Genomic DNA, 19756 nt, shown 5'->3' with positions numbered 1-19756 from the left:
TGAATGAGGTCAAGCACATTGTCGCCACATATACCGCAAAGATTAGATATAACCCTTGTATGTAGACATACTTAAAGGGGTATTCTGGTTATAACCAATTATCACCTATCCACTGGATAGGTGATAACTGGTAGATCGGTTTGGGTCTGACCGCTAAAATCCATACTTAGGACTCTTTCACACGGCATTATTTGGAAGCTAAAACCAGCTAAGGCTGTGTTCACATCAGCGTTGCCCTTCTGTTGAGGGGGTTCCGTCGGGTTAACCCCTCAATGGAAAGGCAAACTGAAACCTCAGCTTCCGTTTCCCTCACCGTTGATCTCAATGGTGACGGAAACTTTGCTAAAGGTTTCCGTTTGTCACTGTTGTGACAGGGTTACGTTGTTTTGACGGAATCAATAGCGCAGGTTTCAGTTTGCCTTTCCGTTGAGAGGTTAACCCGATGGAACTCAATGGAAGGGCAACGCAGATGTGAACAGGTCCTAAATACTGCTGTGTGAATGCAGCTTGTTCACATCTGCGTCAGGGCTCTGTTCCGTCGGAGCTTTCCGTTGGAACGGAGCTCTGACAGACACAAACGGAAACCAAAGGTTTCAATGGTGACGGATCCAGTGCCAATGGTTTGTTTGTCTCTGTTTTGCGAGGGTTCTGTAGTTTTGATCAGATGAATGCCGTAGTTAACTACGCTATGAGTCAGGGCTCCATCCTGATGGAAAGCTCCATCGGAACGGAGCCCTGACGCAGATGTGAACGAAGCCTTAGAGACTCTGTTATGGGCCACCGTTACAGATCCGGTTGAAAATACCAGAAAAGGGCCTGTTCACATCTGCATTCGCTTTGATGGGTTCCATTGGAGCTTTCCGTCGGAGGAACCCATCAACGGAAAGGCAAATGGAAACCACAGCTTCCATTTGCATTACCATTTATTTCAATGGTAATGCTTCCGTTCCTAATGGCTTACGTTTGTCTCCGTTCCATAAGGTTTCCATTTTTTTTTACGGAATCGATAGCGCAGTCGAGGATGTTTACGGTACAAACGCTGACACTGTGACGAAAACCCGACGGAACCCATTAATGTCAATGTGTTCTGTCGGGTGTTGATGGTGTCTGTCATTAAACAGAACTGGCGCTTCCTGTATTTTCATTGTTCTGCTCCTCTGACAGAGCAACGGACACATTGATGCCGATGTGAACAGGCCTAGCCTCATTCAGAAAGTCGTAACGCAGCGAAATGACCCCGACTCCCCAATGTTCAAGTGAACCGAACCCAAATCACAATTGAACCCTATGGCGATCTAAGTTCAGTTCAGTTGAACCAGAGACGCTACCACTCTTGATGGTAGTTGGATAAAACTTCCTCTGGTAATATCAGCTGACAGACATTTGTCACATTTATGTCACATTGTTTCAGGCAAGAAGTGCAATTATAATAGTAGTTCTAGGAAACGTTTATACTGCACACAGAAATAAACCGGTTTACCTACAGATCAGATCAAATTTTGTTATGTCAAGCATTACATCCAGGTGGTGGGCTAGACGACTTCTGATTACGTCATGGGTATGGGACGAGGAGGTAGATACTGATTCCTAGTGCTACAGCAGCGCAGCCCAGACTGACTAATCACGTGGCCATGGGAATCAAATTTCCATAAACCGACAAAGATCTATCGCAGCATCTACCCGTTCTATTCCCTGCGCAGAATAAGCCCCTCCCCTTGTTGATGACGACTCACCAGTAAGAAAGATGGCGGCTGAACGTGTGACATGTCATTCTCTTAACTAATGCTCTACAATAAAGCGATATGGACCAATCGCGGCGCTGCTTCTGTCTGTCTGAATCAGGAAGTGGGCGGGGTCCACGTCAGAATGCTTGGAGCAGGCAGAAGCAGTGGATTGGCATTTGATGGTTGGGGTCGTGTTTCTTGTGTATGTGGGGGTGCTGACTGCCGTGCTGTCGGGTCATGATGCCACGCATAGCCAGATCACACAGCAAGACATGGCTAGATATAGGTAAGAGACCTGTCTGCTGCCACAGCCTGACCAAAATATTGGATGACAGCAGTTACCTGTAACCTGTGGCTCTCTTGCTCTTGGAAGACTACAATGCCTAGCATGCCCTGACAGACACTGGGAGTTGTAGGTTGTAGATCCACAGGCTGCAGAGCACTTGCATGCTTTTTATATATATATATATATATATATATATATATATATAAAAAGAAATCGTAGCAGACCGTACCGTGGTGTTTTATTCACTCATGGTCCGCTCTCTTTCTCCAGATATTTGTAACGTAGTTGAGAAACTTTATAAATACACTGCGTTACTTATTTTGTACTGATCCTGAGTTACAAGTATCACTTTTTCTATCTCTCATCCACTTTGCTGCTGCAGTAAATGCAGTGGAATTTCTGCACAGAACTCTGTTTCGGAAATTTTGCAGCGTTCGTTCTATGTGGGAACCCCGCCTTGAGGTCCTATTACACGGCCTGAGCATTTGCTCGTTCATCTGCTGATCACTGAATGATTCCCGATAATTGCCCTGTGTAAAAAGGACCTTCGTCTTTCCTGCATGACACATTACTTTACAATAGATAATGACTACACTTCACGCATATTAGGCCCTGTTCACACAGAGGTTTTTTTGCAGTCAGAAAATTCTGCCTCAAAATTCAGTATGGAATTTTGAGGGAGATTTTGATCTGCCTGCACACCGGTTGCTGTGTTTTTCGCCCACGGCTATTGAGTACCTTGGGAAAATAACGCCACGAAAAACGCTTTCTCTGCCATTGAGGTCAGAGACGTAAACGCCCGAAGATAGGGCACGTCGCTTCTTTTTACCGCTCGCGGGGAAAAAAACGCCTCCGCCTCCCATTGAAATCAATGGGAGTCGTTTTCACATGCGTTTTCCGCGTCAAAAAAAGTGTAAAAAAAACTCAGTGGGAACAGGGCCTTAGGCATTGGCTCGGAAGCCTGCAAGATGTTGCATACATCTGTGGGCTATAATACAGGCTATAACTGATCTGTACAATGTAAGTACTAAAATGTATCAACAAATATACTCATCTTTTTATGTAGATTAGTTCTATATGTTAGCCTCTGGCTATATATATATATATATATATATAGATCAGCCATAGTATTAAAACCAACTGCCTAATAATATGTAGGTGCCCCTCTTGCCACCAGAACAGCTTTGACCCGTCGAGTCATGGACTCCACATCTGTAATAAGATGTTAGCAGCATATATGTGAGGTTAGGCCTCAATCGATCGGACTTGCTTTTCCAGCACATCCCACAGATGCTCCATTAGATTGTGATCTAGGGAATTTAAAGGCCAAGTCCACACTTTTGTCATGTTCCCCAAACCTTTCCTGTACAGTTTTGCAGTGTGGTAGGGGGCATTATCCTGCTGAGAGGCCACTGCCGTTAGGGAATATCGTTGCCATGAAGGGGTGCACTTGGCCGGCAACAATGTTTAGGTTGGTGGTACTTGTCAAAGTAGCATCCACATGAATTTCAGGACCCAAGGTTTCCCAGCAGAACATTGCCCAGAGCATCACACTGCCTCCACCAGCTTACCTTCTACCCGTAGTGCATCCTGGTGAAATCTCTTCCCTAGGTAAGTGACGCACGTGATCTGGCCCTCCGCATGATGTAAAAGAAAATGTTATTCATCAGACCAGACCACCTCCTTCCGTTACTCCATGTTTCAGTTCTGAGGATCATGTGCCCATTATAGGCCTTTTCGTCAGTGGACAGGGGCATTGGCACTCTAACCGTTCTGCATCAAAGAAGCTCCAAACACCGCAAGCTTTGATGCAGTGAGTGTTCTGACGCCTTTCTATCATAGCCAGTAGCAGCGTTTTTAGCAATTTGTACCACAGTTACTCTTCTCCAGTATCGGACCATACGGGCTAGCCTTCAATGCGTCTCGGCGCCCATGACCCTGTCCACAGTTGCCCTTTGCCATGAGATAATCAATGTTATTCGCTTGACCTCCCGGTGGTTTTAACAGATTTTGTTATGGATGCTTGGTCTGTGTATATAGATGCGCACACACACACACTATTCCGTGTCCATTAACAGTAGACATTTATTTCCAGGGATAGGGTGAAATCCATGTTTTATCATGCATACAATAACTACCTGGACAACGCATTTCCATATGATGAACTGAGACCCCTGACGTGTGATGGACAGGACACATGGGGAAGGTGAAGTAGACATCTAATAAGTTATTATTTTTATGGTTTTTCAGTGTCAAATTTATTTGGTTGTAAATGTTAACCCCTTAATGACCGCCGATAAGACTTTTCACGGCGGTCATTAGTGGGCTTTATTCTGATGCAATAGCCGTTTCACGGCGCTGCATCAGAATAAAGTAAACAGCAGGGAGCCGATAAATGTCCCTGCTCGAACATGTGACATCGATATTAGTATCGATCTCACCTGTTTAACCCCTCAGATGCGGTGCTCAATAGCGTGCACCGCATCTGAGTGGTTTTGGAGAGAGGGAGGGAGCTCCCTCTCATCCCACCGACATCCGGCGATAAGATCGCCGAGTGTCTGTGTCTCCGATGGCAGCCGGGGGCCTAATAAATGCCCCCAGGTCTGCCCGTAGTAAATGCCTGCTAGGTCATGCCGGAGGTGATTTAAGTAATTGTTACTTACACCTGCGTTGTATTTTAATAATAATCACAAGTAAAAGTATAACCATAAGATGAATACACCTATGTCCATGTGTTATTTCTGGTAATATCAACAAGTCCTTCTTACCGCCTATCATATCCTCAGTCACGTGAGTGTTGAATAAAGCTATAGGCCTTGGTGCAAAATATAGGTTACTCTGAGCATTCACTGTATTCTCTTTTATTTCAGTTTTTCTTTGACTTTAATTGATGCACTGGACACATTGTTGGTAGGTATTTGCCTGTGAAGGTCCCATACCTATATTATAGCATTTACTGACTTCAAGGTTATGAACACCTTTTGAAATCTTTTTTTATAAAAAAAATATATATATTCGTGTCTGCTGCAACTTTCTACATACATTTTATTAGAAATTACTTTTACTTTTTGAGATACAGCTGCTTTGTATCCTGTATACAGAGCAGCTGTATCTTGCGCTGACACCTGAATCCGTCAGTTCAGCGTCACTGATGGGTTTAGTCAGAGCGGGTCCTGCACTTAGATGTGATCGATAACAGCTCGATACTGCGTGATCAGAGACACTGAACCCGTCAGTGCCGCTGACCTGACAAATGCATGTTTCAGCACTACATATAGATGCTCTGTATACAAGATACAATGCAGCTGTATCTCAAAAAGTACAATTTTTAATAAAAAATATTTAGAACGTTGCACCAAACACACTGACAGACATTTTTTTATATAAAAAAACAAACAAAAAAAAAACTATTTCAAAGGTGTACATAGCTTTTAAAACATAGTGCGTGTGTGTGTGTGTTATATATTAGCTGAATAGCCTTGACTACAGACTGATACGTTTTACATACATTGTAGCAAACTATTTAGCTCATAGAGTATTGTCTAGACTGGATACAATTGTATGCACCTCTCGGTTTAGAGCAGGGCTAGGTCTGTATAGGTTTTTTAGCCTCCTGATTCGGACTCCTTCCCTGATAGTTTGCTACAATGTATAAGTGTAGGTAAAATGTATGAGTCTGAAGTCTTTCTTAGCTCAGTGAAGATGACCTAGACTGTATAAAATTGTAGCAAACTCAGCTGCGAAAAGTCTTAGGTTAGGACTGTTTTCAATCCTGCATCTCATTCACTGACCGCAAACAGAGCTTACTTCCGAAAAGCTAGGAACTCGTCAATCGTCATGTTGCACAACCATTACAGCAATATTCGCTGCGACCCTCAAGTATAGGGCTCGTGTGCCAATATAATAAATATTTTGAGCAGGCACTGAGCTCTGATAACTGAACCTCATTTATCTAGTCCCAGAGAACCCCATTAATTGGAATGATGCCACTAAACAATAAAGAGATCACAGGATTTGTCAATCTGACTCTGTTGCTAGAATTATTAAAATGTTATTGATAAGGTACAGCATATGAATAAATCTTATCTGGTTTTGTATTTACAGATTCTTGGGAATATCTCCGAGTTTCAGAGAGTAGTAACAGTACTACAGGACACTGTGCATTTTGATATCGATGTCAACGCTTCAGTGTTTGAGACCAACATCCGAGGTTCACTTTTTTTAAAATCATTTTTATTTTAATGTCTATTTATTTTTGGTTTTCTATAAATTTTTATTTTTACATAATTGTAACCAGAAATGTGACAAGCGGCTTGTTTGTTTTTGATAGACATATAGTCCTGCTAATTCAAAGGTCTGCTGTCAAACAACCCCTCTAAGGCCTCATTTACACCTCCGTTGGAGGCTCTGTTCGTCTTCGTCGTAGCATGCTGCGCTATTGTTTCCGGTAAAACCACAGACACCCCGAGGGAAAGCCTACGGAACCCATTAAAGTCAATGGGTTCCGCCGCCCGCCGGTGGTGTCCATGGTGCTTCTGGTAACGGTTGCTTCTGATTTTCCCTGGTTTCCCTCCTGACAGAGCAGAACAATGGAAAGCAGCGATGCAGGTGTGAACGCAGCCTTAGAGCATTATCATTAGGAACCTGGATCTCTGTTAGCTAAAACTGTGACCAGCATCCAGAGCTCTTGGCATTAGACAACCACAGGATTCAGTACATTGTGTTCCTTGTCATGCCTCATTTTTTTTTACAGGGATGATAATCATCCCTGTAAGGAAACAATTTTCACGCAATGTAATGTGATTTTGTGTATTGATTTTTCATAGCCTAATTTAGATCACTTCCTTTTCAGTGGTAGGTGGGCTTCTGTCTGCTCACCTCTTGTCAAAGAGAGCTGGTCTTGAGCTGGAACCTGGTTGGCCATGTACTGGCTCTTTACTTCGCATGGCAGAAGATGCAGCAAGGAAACTTCTTCCAGGTAAATAGTGGGAATATTTAACAACTTCAGTTAAAGGGATTGTCTCCTCTTGACATCATTTTAGGGATCCTCTTTACAAGTCACAGCGGAGATCTAACAGAGAGCAGCTCTCGCTCTGGCAAATTTGGCTCGCCCATGTATTACATGAGGTTGCTGGGCCTGCTCCAACTGAAAAAGGGGTTGTCTGATTTAGACAACCACATTAAACTGAAGGGTCACCTTATTACAGTTACAGCATTTCCCTAATATATTAACTTTAGCCAAGTTGCTCTCTTTACAAGCAGGGGTGATTCAGATAATAGGGTAGAGCATGCGCAGCCACTCCTCCAATGGTGAGTCCTTGCTTCATTCATTCTTTGCATATATTTTTTTTTTGCAGCTTTTGATACACAGACTGGAATGCCTTTTGGAACAGTGAACCTCCTAAAAGGGGTTAACCCTACAGAGACTCCAGTGACATGCACAGCCGGTATTGGAACCTACATTATTGAGTTTGCAACACTGAGCCGCTTAACAGGAGATCCAGAATTTGAAAAGGTGGCAAGACGAGCCCTCAGAGGATTGTGGGAAAGTCGTTCTGAGATTGGATTGGTGAGGAAAAGCAGTGACTGGCTTTGTTTTTCTAAATAGAAATACTTCTAATATCTTAACAACTTTCTTTGCTAATTGCTTCAGCCTGTTTATAAAAAAAAATATAGTTAGAGGAAGATGTATCAAGAGGGTCATAAAATTAAACTTTTTATGAGATATAAAAAATGCCGCAAATTGCACAAAATTAATTAAAATGGCGCACAGCATGATAAAGTTGATGCAACACGCTAAACCTGTTAGACGGTTTCCTCTTTCTTATGCAACTACGTGGCTGGCTTACTTTATATTAATGTTTTGTGCCACAAAAATTGCCCACGGTCTTAATAAATTTGACGCATTTTACGACTTTTCAAAACTGTCAAAGTTGCAGAAATGATCTAAAACACATAATACATTTGGCACATGCAATTCTGGTAAGTTTTGCTTAGCACAGTGCTCTTTGAAACAACGAACCTGAAATTGCAGTGAAAAACTCTTCTTCTAGAGGGTGGTCCTCTCAAACAAGAGGGACATGATATATTACAGAAGAGTCCTGTCCAGATCAGAGGTGGTCTTCTCGAGATGTTCTCTTGGGAAAGTTTTACTATATTGATTGGGTTCTAGTGGTCACATATTACTGTTGCTTCTGCAGATCATATTAGTAAGTGAAAACTAAGATATCCGTTGTAATTCAATGCTAAAAAGGGAGAATTGGGTCAAATCTTTGTCATCAAGTGTTTTTTTTTTTGTTTTATGTGTTTTCCTTGCAGGTAGGAAACCACATAGATGTAATGACTTCTAAATGGGTGGCCCAAGATGCCGGGATTGGAGCTGGTGTTGACTCTTATTTTGAATATCTTGTTAAAGGAGCCATTCTTCTGCAGGACGAGGAGATGATGTCCATGTTTCTGGGTAGGGAGTCTTCCTTATCTTTTTATTTATTTTTAACTCTATTTGTTTTAAAAAATGTATAATCAAAATAACAAATATTCAACAATAAGGCCTCATGCACACGACCGTAGCCCGACCGTAGCCGTGTGCACGCCCGTGATTTTCGTGTCGGCCGGCTGCGGACTGTCAGCGGACTGTCAGCCGCAAGCCGCCCGCACATGCACATGGCCGGGCCATTGTTTTCAATGAGCCCGGACCGCAACTCCGGACCATAATAGGACATGTCCGTACTTTCTGCGGTCCGGGTTCCCGGGCCGTGCACGGACCGCAAAAACTACGGTCGTGTGCACGGCCCCATAGAAAAGAATGGGTCCGCAATTCTCCCGTGGATTTGCGGGGGAATTGCGGACGCAAAAACACGGTCGTGTGCATGAGGCCTTAGGGTACACGATAAATTCCATGTACACAATAAGTTCCATATAAACAATAAGGATACACAATAAGTTCCATATAAACAATAAGGGTACACGATAAGTTCCATATAAACAATAAGGGTACACGATAAGTTGGCTGCAAGTTAAAAGTATAGAACAATAACAACATGGATTACACAGTACAAGTTACAAGTCTACATCAATAAGGTTACACAGTACAGACTCCAAAGTAGAAAAGTACACTCGGACGAGTTTTTATTTCAATGGGAATGGGGGAGAGGGGGGTAGGCCTCTGCAGCAGCTTGTCTCCTGCGTGAAATCCAACATGCCCCCATACACATAAGATTGCCTGCGATCCCACTGAAATCTGTGTTTTTTGGACAATTTCTTTGTGTATGGCCAGCTTTAGGAGGCCAAAGATAAATTTCTGCTGGCATCTATATTGATAAAACCACAATTTGTTATTTCACGGTCCCTGATCTCACAATGAAAACTTTTCTTTCCTTAGAATACAACAAAGCTATTCAGAACTATACGAAGTATGATGACTGGTATGTCTGGGTGCAGATGTATAAAGGCACTGTCTCTATGCCTATATTTCAGTCCCTGGAAGCCTTCTGGCCTGGATTACAGGTAATATAGATGCCTTTAAATATGTTTATGTAGCTTTAACTCTCGTAATTAAGACTTCAGTCTTAAATGGGATGTCCAGTTTAAGCAAATTAATGTTATATTTTTGTATAATTAAAAGTTATAGAATTTTCCAGTATACTTTCTGTGTTCATTCCCTATGGTTTTCAAGATCTCTGCTTGTTGTTATACAGGAGGGACATTTATTCTTTACTTCCAGTGGATAAAATACTGTCCTGGTCATGTAATGGACACAGGTGCTGGGATCGTTACAAGACACAGCTCTGATACTCATACTGTAACTGTAACGAGCCATGCACCTGTGTGTCCATCACACGACCAATGACAGAGTTGTATCCACTGGAAGTAAAGAATGAATGTTCCTACTGAATAACAACAAGCAGAGATCTTGAAAACCAGTGGAAATGAATACAGAAAGTATATTGGAAAATTTTATAACTTTTTATTATACAAAAAATATAATTAATTTGCTAAAATCCAGACAACCCCTTTAAGTCTACCATACAGATACGTTGGCACAGCTGAGTGTTCACCTGACCGCTATTCCCTCAGACTTATAATAGAGAAAAGGAAATCTGCTGCCAGACACCTCTTGTCTCCCGTGGGATGAACAACAACATGTCCAATGCTCATTTTTCCCAACTGCAGATATCCGGGAAGTATAGTTCAGCATTCTTCTTGCCCTCAAAATTAGGGAAATCTCGACTGACTCCATTATATGTCCTATTACATGGCCCGAGATTTTGGAAACCTTAAGGAATTATTACAAAAAATATATTGGAAAATTGGATAACTTTTTTAATTTATACAATAAATAACATTGATTTGCTGAAACTGTACAACCCCTTTAAGATGGGGTAAATGTCACCCGACAGCTATTCCTTCCAACTCCACCATAAACATGCACACTTGGCTTGGCTGAGCATGCATGTTTCTGTGTTATATCAAGTTCAGAGTCAGCGCAGCCATCTAGCAGGAAATTTTCGAGCACTTCATGCTTCCCTCTGCTGACTAGCTTTATGGAGATGCTGAATTCATTTTCCAGCAGGACTTGGCACCTGCCCACACTGCCAAAAATACCAATACCTGGTTTATTAACCACAGTATCACTGCGCTTGATTGGCCAGCAAATTATATATTATATATATAGCAAACATAGAATGGTGACAGCACCCTGCGATATTTATAAACATCCCTTACATATTTTATCCTGCGATTTGAATGAACATTTGTCGCTCAGATTTATTTGTTCTGATAATTGATTGTCATGATGTAGAGCTATTAGTTATGCAGCTTTAATCTAAATTGGCCTCAAGTCACTGCATGTATGGGCACTTTGATACCTTTTATATTTTCATACATCTGGACGGGGAGCTTTTTTATGTTGGTGAATCTGGACAATGACTTTGGTTGGATGACTGCTGTAGTTTTCTATAGAATTATGGTGATGGTGCTTGTACTTTTTCCATGAATCTCGTTGTCTAATAGTCTTAATTGACTCTGCTCTTCACCTCGTAGCTGGATTTGCCATTCTCAAGAAGTAAATGTGTTTTTTTTCTAATGGCTTGATCCTCCTCCTGTAGAGCTTGATAGGAGATATTGAAAATGCCATGAGAACATTTCTCAACTATTACACTGTCTGGAAACAGTTTGGTGGATTACCAGAGTTCTACAATATTCCACAGGGATTCACTATTGACAAAAGAGAGGGGTACCCACTGCGGCCCGGTAGGTTTTTGAAAACTGTTGTCCTTTTAACCATTCAGTTAGCATAGATTTAAGCTACCTTAGAAAAAGGAGGTTTCTAAAAGATACTTTTAACTTAAATAGGCCCTGTTCACACAGTTTTTTGCTGCGTTTCGGCAAAACATTTGCAGAGTTTTTTGCGGCGTTTTCCGCCCTCGGCCATTGAGTGCCACGGGCAAAAAGCGCAGCGAAAAATACGATCTCTGCCTCCAATGGGAGGTCGAGACCTAAACGCCCGAAGAAAGGGCATGTCGCTTTTTCCTGCAAGTCAAATAGACGTGCGATTTCAGGTCTATTTGCCGCTGTTTCAGACGCAGTTTCCGCATCAAAAACAGCGCCAAAGTACTGTGTGAACTAGCCAATGGCTATATAAACCTTTGAAGCCTTTTTTTATTTTTTTTTGTAATGTATGTGATTTGATTTTTTTAAACCTTTTTCTAATATACATTTACTCTAAAATATATTTTGTTTTAGTGCTGCAGCTTCTATGTATCCACTATACATAGAAGCTGCATAACGCCACTGTAAGCCGAATCCATCTAAATTAATCAACTGATCGGTATTAGGGTTAGATTTTGTGTCAAAGATATACAGAAGCCGCTGCCAGCAGAGCCGTCGGTCTTAGAAAAAAAATAAAATCATAAAACACATACATAAAAAAGGTTTCAAAGGTTTACATAGCATTTAATGCTTGCAGTAATCCATCTAAATGACCTATTGCTTGTATTGTCTTCCAGAGCTGATTGAGAGTGCAATGTATTTGTATAGAGCCACCAAGGACCCAACACTTCTGGAACTGGGGAGAGATGCTATAGAATCCATAGAAAAAATAAGTAAAGTCGATTGTGGATTTGCAACTGTACGTCCTTTATTATGACAAATACAGTATATTGTATGCATTCAAATTTTTTTTAAATTAAAAATGCAAGTAGTAAATTAAAGCGTAACTCCATTTACACTAAAAAAAAAAATAAACTATTCTAGTGCAGGTATTTGCATGATATTAGTTTTTCTTAATAATTTGATATAGTATTTTGTTAATAAGTAGCAAAAAGGACCATTCGCGGTCCGTGCTGTGGGGTGCACACCTTTGCAATACTTAATAGAGGGAGGTCATCTGTTCAGGAACCTCATCTCTTAAGTGTCTCTTGTTCTGGATGACCTGTCTTGCATTACAGACAACCGATTGTTTATAATGAGCACTGTGTAATACTTAGTTTTCCCTGTGGTAGCGCTGCAGAGAAACTGAACACTTAGGCTCCATGCACACGACCGTAAAATCGCCTGTAATTATGGGCCCATTCATTTCTATAGCCGACTGACACCTTCCCCTATGTCTACGGGAGGGTGTCTGTGCCGTATTAGCCTTCCGAAAAAAATAGGACATGTCATATCTTTTTATTTTACGGACCGTGCCCCTATACTTTATAATGGGAGCACGGCTCGTAAAAACGTCTGGCTGTGCGCGGGTCGTAATTACAGGCACGGTCGTGTGCATAGGACCTTACTGCCAGGTTTCCCCACAGATTACCGCTGATCGCTGTGGGTCCCAGCAGAGGGACACTTTTTGATCAGCTTATTGTCAAGGGCCCTTAATAGAGGATTCTTCCATAAACTAATATTATTAATGATTGTGATGTCTATGGTATTTAAATGATCAGTTCCATCTGATGGAAATCTGTCCCATTTTTCTTGATCTATACTGTTAAATACTATGATTGAAATATTTAATCATTAGTCATATGGACAAAATACTTGTCATTTCCATCATTGCAAACATTTTTACATCCAAATCATAAAAAGACCTTCATTCGTGAATTATTATCATATCTTTTTCCTCGTAGATCAAAGATGTTCGAGATCATAAATTAGACAATCGAATGGAATCTTTCTTTCTAGCAGAGACAATAAAATATCTCTACCTGCTGTTTGATCCGGACAACTTCATCCACAACGACGGTTCTGAGTTTGACCTAGTAGACACTCCTTATGGGAAATGTGTGTTGGGTGCTGGTGGGTATGTGTTTAATACAGAAGCCCACCCAATTGATCCAGCAGCACTGCATTGCTGTAAACAGGACAATACAGAGAAGTGGGAGGTGGAAGACCTGGTCAGAGAATTCTTCTCTGTCAATCCAAAGACTGAGAAATCCAGAAAAGAAAAAGCTAAAGATCAAAAGCAACAGGATCCATTTCCTACTAGAGCACAGAATAGAACTAATAGCAAGCGCACCTCTCTTCTACATTGTCCCAGCCAACCCTTTAGCTCTAAACTTTCAATTTTTGGACAAGTTTTTCTAGAATAATCCTATAAACTATATGAGGTATGTTTGTGGTGTTTTTTGGGGGGATTTTTATTTTTTTTGCTTTTGTCCTTTTTTCTTTATTTTAATCTTCCATCAACAGCCACGTTTGCTTCATGTGCTCTTGTATTTCTTTGTATTTAAATATGAATATTGATGTAAACACTGAACAAAGCCGTATGCACAATATTTTTCAGCAAAAATATGATTATAATTCTAGTAACCTGGCATTCCTTGGAAAAGTCTGATGTTTTAAATACGGATGGAAAAAATCCAATAAGAGTCTATCACAAATGCATAGCTGATTCTTATTCACTATTCAAGAGACCACAAATAGGATTGCTTAGGGTATGTTCACATGGAGTTTTTTTGCAGGCAGAATTTGCCCTGCCTGCACTTTCTTTGCAGCATTTTTCGTACCTGACCATTGAGCGCCGTGGGCAAAAAATGCAGTGAAAAACGCTTTCTCTGCCTCTCACTGTTTTTAATGGGAGGTCAGAGATAGAACTGTGGGAAGAAAGAGCATGTCACTTTTTTTTCCCCGCTTGTGTTTTCCACTCACGGGAAAAAAACGCCTCCGTCTCCCATTGAAACCAATGGGAAACTATTTCAGATGGTTTTTTTGGCGCAGTTTCTGTGTCAAAAATAGCCCTTAGAGTATTTGTGATAGTCAGAAATGGGAATACTGTTGTCGTTGTTTTTCACAGTAAACACTAGAATTGCCAAAATGCATAAATCCCTGCTTCGGATCCTTTTTAGCTTTTTACATTATTAACATCTATGTAAATCCTGAATATATTGTTTGCATGCTAATGGCCATCTAGTAAATGCAGCATATGTGTCATTGATTTTTAGTTTACTAAATCAATGTGTTGTGTTCATAATCAACTATAAAATTGACTTTTATTTAAAGTTTTTTTTTACTTTTTACAATAAAGCTTCTATGTACCATGTATGCATAGAAGCTGTATCGTTCTTTCAACTGAATCCGTCAGCTCAGCTAACTTGATGCCTCGGCTGAGAGCGGTTACCGGGTGTCTCTGACACACAGGATCTAGCTAATATCGATCACATCTAAGTTATGAACTTAGATGTGATCGATATTAGCTGGATCCTGTATACATAGAAGCTGTATCGTAAAAACCAAACCATTTTAATAAGTCAATTTAAAAGTTGATTATAAACACTGATTTAATAAAAAAATGTTTTTAAAAGTGTACATAGCCCTTCAAGATCTTTATGGAGGGTGTACTGGGTACTTCATTCTCCTGGGCTGGACCTCTCTACTCCTCCACCTCCCCTTCTCCTCACCTTTCAGTGTAAGGCCTCAAGCACATGAACGTATTTTTTCCCTCCCGTAAATACGGGTCCTTGGTCACACGTATTCGACCCGTATTGCACCAGTATTTACGGACCTGTGCCCGTAAATATAGGTCCGGTGTCACCAGTATTCCACCCATATTTACAGGCACGTTTTCGCTGCAAAATTGCACTGCACTTATCGGCAGCCCCTTCTCTCTATCAGTGCAGGATAGAGAGAAGGGACAGCCCTTTCTGCAGTAAAAGTAAAAGAAATTCATACTTACCCGGCCGTTGCGTTGGTGACGCGTCCTCCTCTTGACATCCAGCCCAACCTCCCTGGATGACGCGGCAGTCCATGTGACAGCTGCAGCCTGTGATTGGCTGCAGCGGTCACATGGGCCGAAACGTTATCCCGGGAGGCCGGACTGGAGAAAGAAGCAGGGAGTTCTCGGTAAGTATGAACTTCTATTTTTTTTTATTTATTTTTTTACACGTTGCTTTATATTGTGATCGGAAGTCATTGTCCAGGGTGCTGAAAGAGTTACTGCTGATCAGTTAACTCTTTCAGTACCCTGGACAGTGACTATCCACGGACGTCGCCTAGCAGCGCTCCCGTAATTACGGGTGCACACACGTAGTCACCTGTAATTACGGGAGCCCCATAGACTTCTATGGGCCTGCCCGTGCCGTAATTACGGCCTAAAACAGGACATGTTCTATATTTTACAACGGCCCGGGCACCTTCCCGTAAACATACGGGGAGGTACCCGTGGCCAATAGAAGTCTATGGGCCCGTAATTACGGGCCGTGATTACAGGCGTTTTTACGTTTGTGTGCATGGGACCTAAGGCCTTGTTTAGATGGCCGTGTTTGGTATGCGGACAGTGTGTCAGTCGTATTTCCCAGACCGTCCACAGTTCAGGGAGCTGGGCTACTAGCATCATAGTTATGTACGATGCTAGGAGTCCCTGCCTCGCTGCGGGAAAACGGTCCCGTACTGTAATCATGTTTTCAGTATGTGACCGTTTTCTGCAGCGAGGCAGGGACTCCTATCATCTTAGATAACTATGACACTAGGAGCCCGGCTCCCTGCAGTGTGTTCGGTCCGTATATCATAGACCGAACACGCTCGTGTGAATCTGGCCTTAATCTGTTGACTATCAACTTTTTGTGCAGCAGCAACCACAGCCTCCCAGACTATGTTCAGAGAGGTGTCATATTTTCCTTTACCGTAAGTCTGCCATTTAAGAAGGGCCTACAAGTTCTCAATAGTGTTTAGGTCAGGTGAGGAAGGGGCCATGTCATTATTCTTTCACCTTTAAAGCCTTTACGGGCTAGTCATACAGCGAATTACTTCGACGCATGCGATGGAGCATAGTCCTGCATAAAAATCATGGTTTTCTTGAAAGATGCAGACTTTTTCCTGTACCACTGCTTGATGAAAGTATCTTCTAAGAACTAGCAGTAGGTTTCAGAGTTGATTTTTTAGTCCATCTTCAACATGAAAAGGTCTGACTAGCTCACCTTTAATACTACCAGCCCATAGCTGTACCCCACCTCCACCTTGCTGGAGTCTGAGTCGAATTCCCCTATACTGATCCAGCCACGGGCCCATCCATCTGGTCCGTCAAGAGTCCCTCTCATCTCAAAAGTCCATAAAACCTTTGAAAAATCTGTCTCAGACATTTCTTGGCCCAGTCTTGACGTTTCTACTTGTGTGTCTTGATCAGTGGTGGTCGGGTTTCAGGCTTCCATTACCTTGGCCATGTCTCTGATCACTGAACACCTTGTACTTCTGGTCACTCCAGGGAGGTTGCAGTTCTGGAATATGACAGCACTGGAGGATAATGGGTTCCTGGTCACTTCACGTTTGATTCTTCTCAAATCTTTGGCAGTTAATTTGCGGTTTTTTTTTTCTCAACACGTTTCTTGCGACCCTGTTGTCTATTTGCAACAAAACGTTTGATGGTTCTGTGATCACGGCCCAAATATCTTAGCAATTTCAAGAGTGCTGCATCCCTCTGAAAGACTTAACAATTTTTTACTTTTCAGAGTCCGTTAAATCTCTTTTTTGGCCCAAATTCTGCACACCTTGATATTGGGTCTTGAACTTCTTAGACCACCCCCCCCCCCCCCCTCATTACACAAATACACATCACCTGATATGCTTCATCCAATAAGCAGTCAAGTTTATACAGCTTGGAGTTGGAAAATATGCATGAAAATTATGATATGGTCAAAATACTCGCTTGCCTAATAATTGTGTACATGGTTTCAGTTAAGAAAAAGCAGGTTTGAGGATAAACTTTCATAAAACAAAGATGGCACTTTTATTAAATAACAGTTACACACATCCTGGTGTTTTTCTGTTACATTAGCTAAAAGTCAGAACTGGAGCAGTCAAAAAGTTCAGAGAATGGTGGCGGCTCCTCTTAAATAAGGGGATCAGGCACAGCAAGACAGCGGTATTCATTAAGGAAGTGTGTCGTGCCTTGACTTGGGCGTTCTTGCTCCTGCCGTGGGTACCAGTCTCTATCAGGAGTTTTGGAACTTGGGGTCCTTCCTGTGTTCTGTATGCAAACGGCTGACATTTTCATAACTGTGATAATCCTCTTTCAAGAAGCTCTGTCACCAGTTTATAACTTGCCTATCTCCTACCTATTCTAATAGGTGCTTTGATGTAGATAACTACTGTTTTGGTTTTTTTAGTTTTGTTTTTTAAACGTTTATTATTGGGCAAGTTCTGAACATCTTTCGACTTATGCTAATGTTTTCTAAATGCCCAACCGGGCGTTTTTTTTTCTATTCACTAAGGCCTCATGCACACGACCGTAAAAACTCCCGTTATTACGGGTCGTAATTACGACCCGTAATAACGGGCTCATAGACTTCTATTGGCGACGGGTGCCTTCCCGTTTTCTCACGGGAAGGTGCCCGTGCCGTTGAAAAAGATAGAACATGTCCTATTTCAGGCCGTAATAACGGCACGGACAGTGCATAGAAGTCTATGGAGCTCTCGTAATGACGGGTGGCTACATGTGTGCACCCGTCATTACGGCAGCGTTGCTAAGCAACGTCAGTAAATAGTCACTGTCCAGGGAGCTGAAAGAGTTAACTGATCGGCAGTAACTCTTTCAGCACCCTGGACAGTGACTACCGATCAGTATAAACCTGTAAAAAATAAAAATAAAAGACGTTCATACTTACCAAGAACTTCCTGCTTCCTCCAGTCCGGTCTCCCGCCCGTTGCCTTGGTGACGCGTCCCTCTCGACATCCGGCCCGACGTCCTGGATGACGTTTCAGGCCATGTGACCGCTGCAGCCAATCACAGGTCAATCACAGGCTGCAGCGGTCACATGGACTGCCGCGTCATCCAGGGATGTCGGGCTGGATGTGAAGAGAGGGACGCGTCACCAAGACAACGGCCGGGTAAGTATGAATTTCTTTAACTTTTATTACAGAAAGGGCTGTCCCTTCTCTCTATCCTGCACTGATAGAGAGAAGGGGCTGCCGATTAGTGCAGTGCTATTTTGCCGCCAAAAACGTGCCCGTAAATACGGGTGACACCGGACCCATATTTACGGGCACGGGTTCGTAAATACTGGTGCAAAACGGGTCGAATACGTGTGACACGGGACCCGTATTTACGCCAGTATTTACGGGTGGGAAAAAATACGGTCGTGTGCATGAGGCCTAAGTGGGCGTTGTATAGAAAAGTGTATGACGCTGACCAATCAGCGTCGTACACTTCTCTTCATTCATGTCCAGCTTTCTTCACAGCACAACGTGATCTCGCGAGATCACGCTGTGACGTGACTTCCTCCCGCAGATCCTACGCCGGAGCGACGGAAGACTGGACAGACATCTAGCTGGTCTAGAATGAAGAGAAGTGTACGACGCTGATTGGTCAGCGTCATACACTTTTCTATACAACGCCCACTTGGTGAATATAAAAAAAAACGCCCAGTTGGGCATTTAGGAAACATTTGCATAAATTGAAAAATGTTCATATCTTGCTCAATAATCGTTTTTTTTTTGTTTTTTTTAAAACAGTAGTTATCTACATTGGAGAGCCTACTAGATTAGGTAGTTGATAGGAATGTTATAAACTGGTGACAGCCTCTTTTAAGTAATGACACATTTCAAGATAATGTTTGGAAATATATATATATTTTTTTTTTATAATGGCCACATTTCAAACAATGTGAATATTTATTGGGTTCATTAAAATTATAAATGTATTTGGATTTTCTTTAAATCCCTTTTCTGTGATTTATTGGTGCAACATGTCTTGTAGTTGTGATGCTAAGTATGGAAAATCCTGAATGTTCTCTGGTTATTCTGCAATACACTTGCTAGTGTTTTAACACAGTCAGGAACCTGGCTGATGGGGCAAGAAAACTCTCTTGCGTTGTGTGCCAGTACTTCCCGTACTGATGCTATCGCCCTTCCCATAGTTCAATGTGGCCTCATCAGGAGCACGCACTGCACTGCCCCGCCCCTAATGTAAGGCTGACTATTGTAATCCACGGCAGAACAAGATGCCTCTGCCGATGACATCAACTAAGAGACTAGTGCAGCCGGAAATGGACGAAGTACTGCCTGTACAAGCAGAGAGTACTTCGGGAGGCCCACGCGAGCATAGGAGGACAGGAAGAAATGCGTCTTCACGTAAACTGAGCTCGGTATAAGGATCTTTCATGACAATGTGCACCAAATTATTTGTTTACTGGGGTTCTTCTACTTAGCAATGGGGTTAGACAGAGGAATAAAATAGGTACAGAGGCTGAACATGTTAATATAGTATATGATGAAGTTATTAATTTACCAATGTTTGATTGTGATTAAAAAATGTAAATGATAGTGACTT

The 19756-nt window shown here is 42.0% G+C and overlaps 1 protein-coding gene across 1 annotated transcript; it reads left to right on the top strand.

Moving 5' to 3' along the window:
• Nucleotides 1-1826: 1826 nt before the first annotated feature.
• EDEM2 (ER degradation enhancing alpha-mannosidase like protein 2) lies at nucleotides 1827-15812 on the top strand. The gene is made up of 11 exons (XM_075845211.1): nucleotides 1827-2010; nucleotides 4106-4216; nucleotides 4881-4920; nucleotides 6115-6220; nucleotides 6863-6988; nucleotides 7368-7579; nucleotides 8329-8470; nucleotides 9392-9516; nucleotides 11118-11262; nucleotides 12018-12139; nucleotides 13125-15812. Exons 1-11 carry the CDS (start codon nucleotides 1904-1906, stop codon nucleotides 13584-13586), a joined length of 1698 nt encoding a protein of 565 aa, XP_075701326.1. The 5' UTR covers nucleotides 1827-1903; the 3' UTR covers nucleotides 13587-15812.
• Nucleotides 15813-19756: the final 3944 nt, after the last annotated feature.

Source organism: Rhinoderma darwinii, chromosome 13 (genome assembly GCF_050947455.1).
Source record: "Rhinoderma darwinii isolate aRhiDar2 chromosome 13, aRhiDar2.hap1, whole genome shotgun sequence".
Lineage (NCBI taxonomy): Eukaryota > Metazoa > Chordata > Amphibia > Anura > Rhinodermatidae > Rhinoderma > Rhinoderma darwinii.
This window is presented reverse-complemented; position numbering and strand designations above follow the sequence as displayed.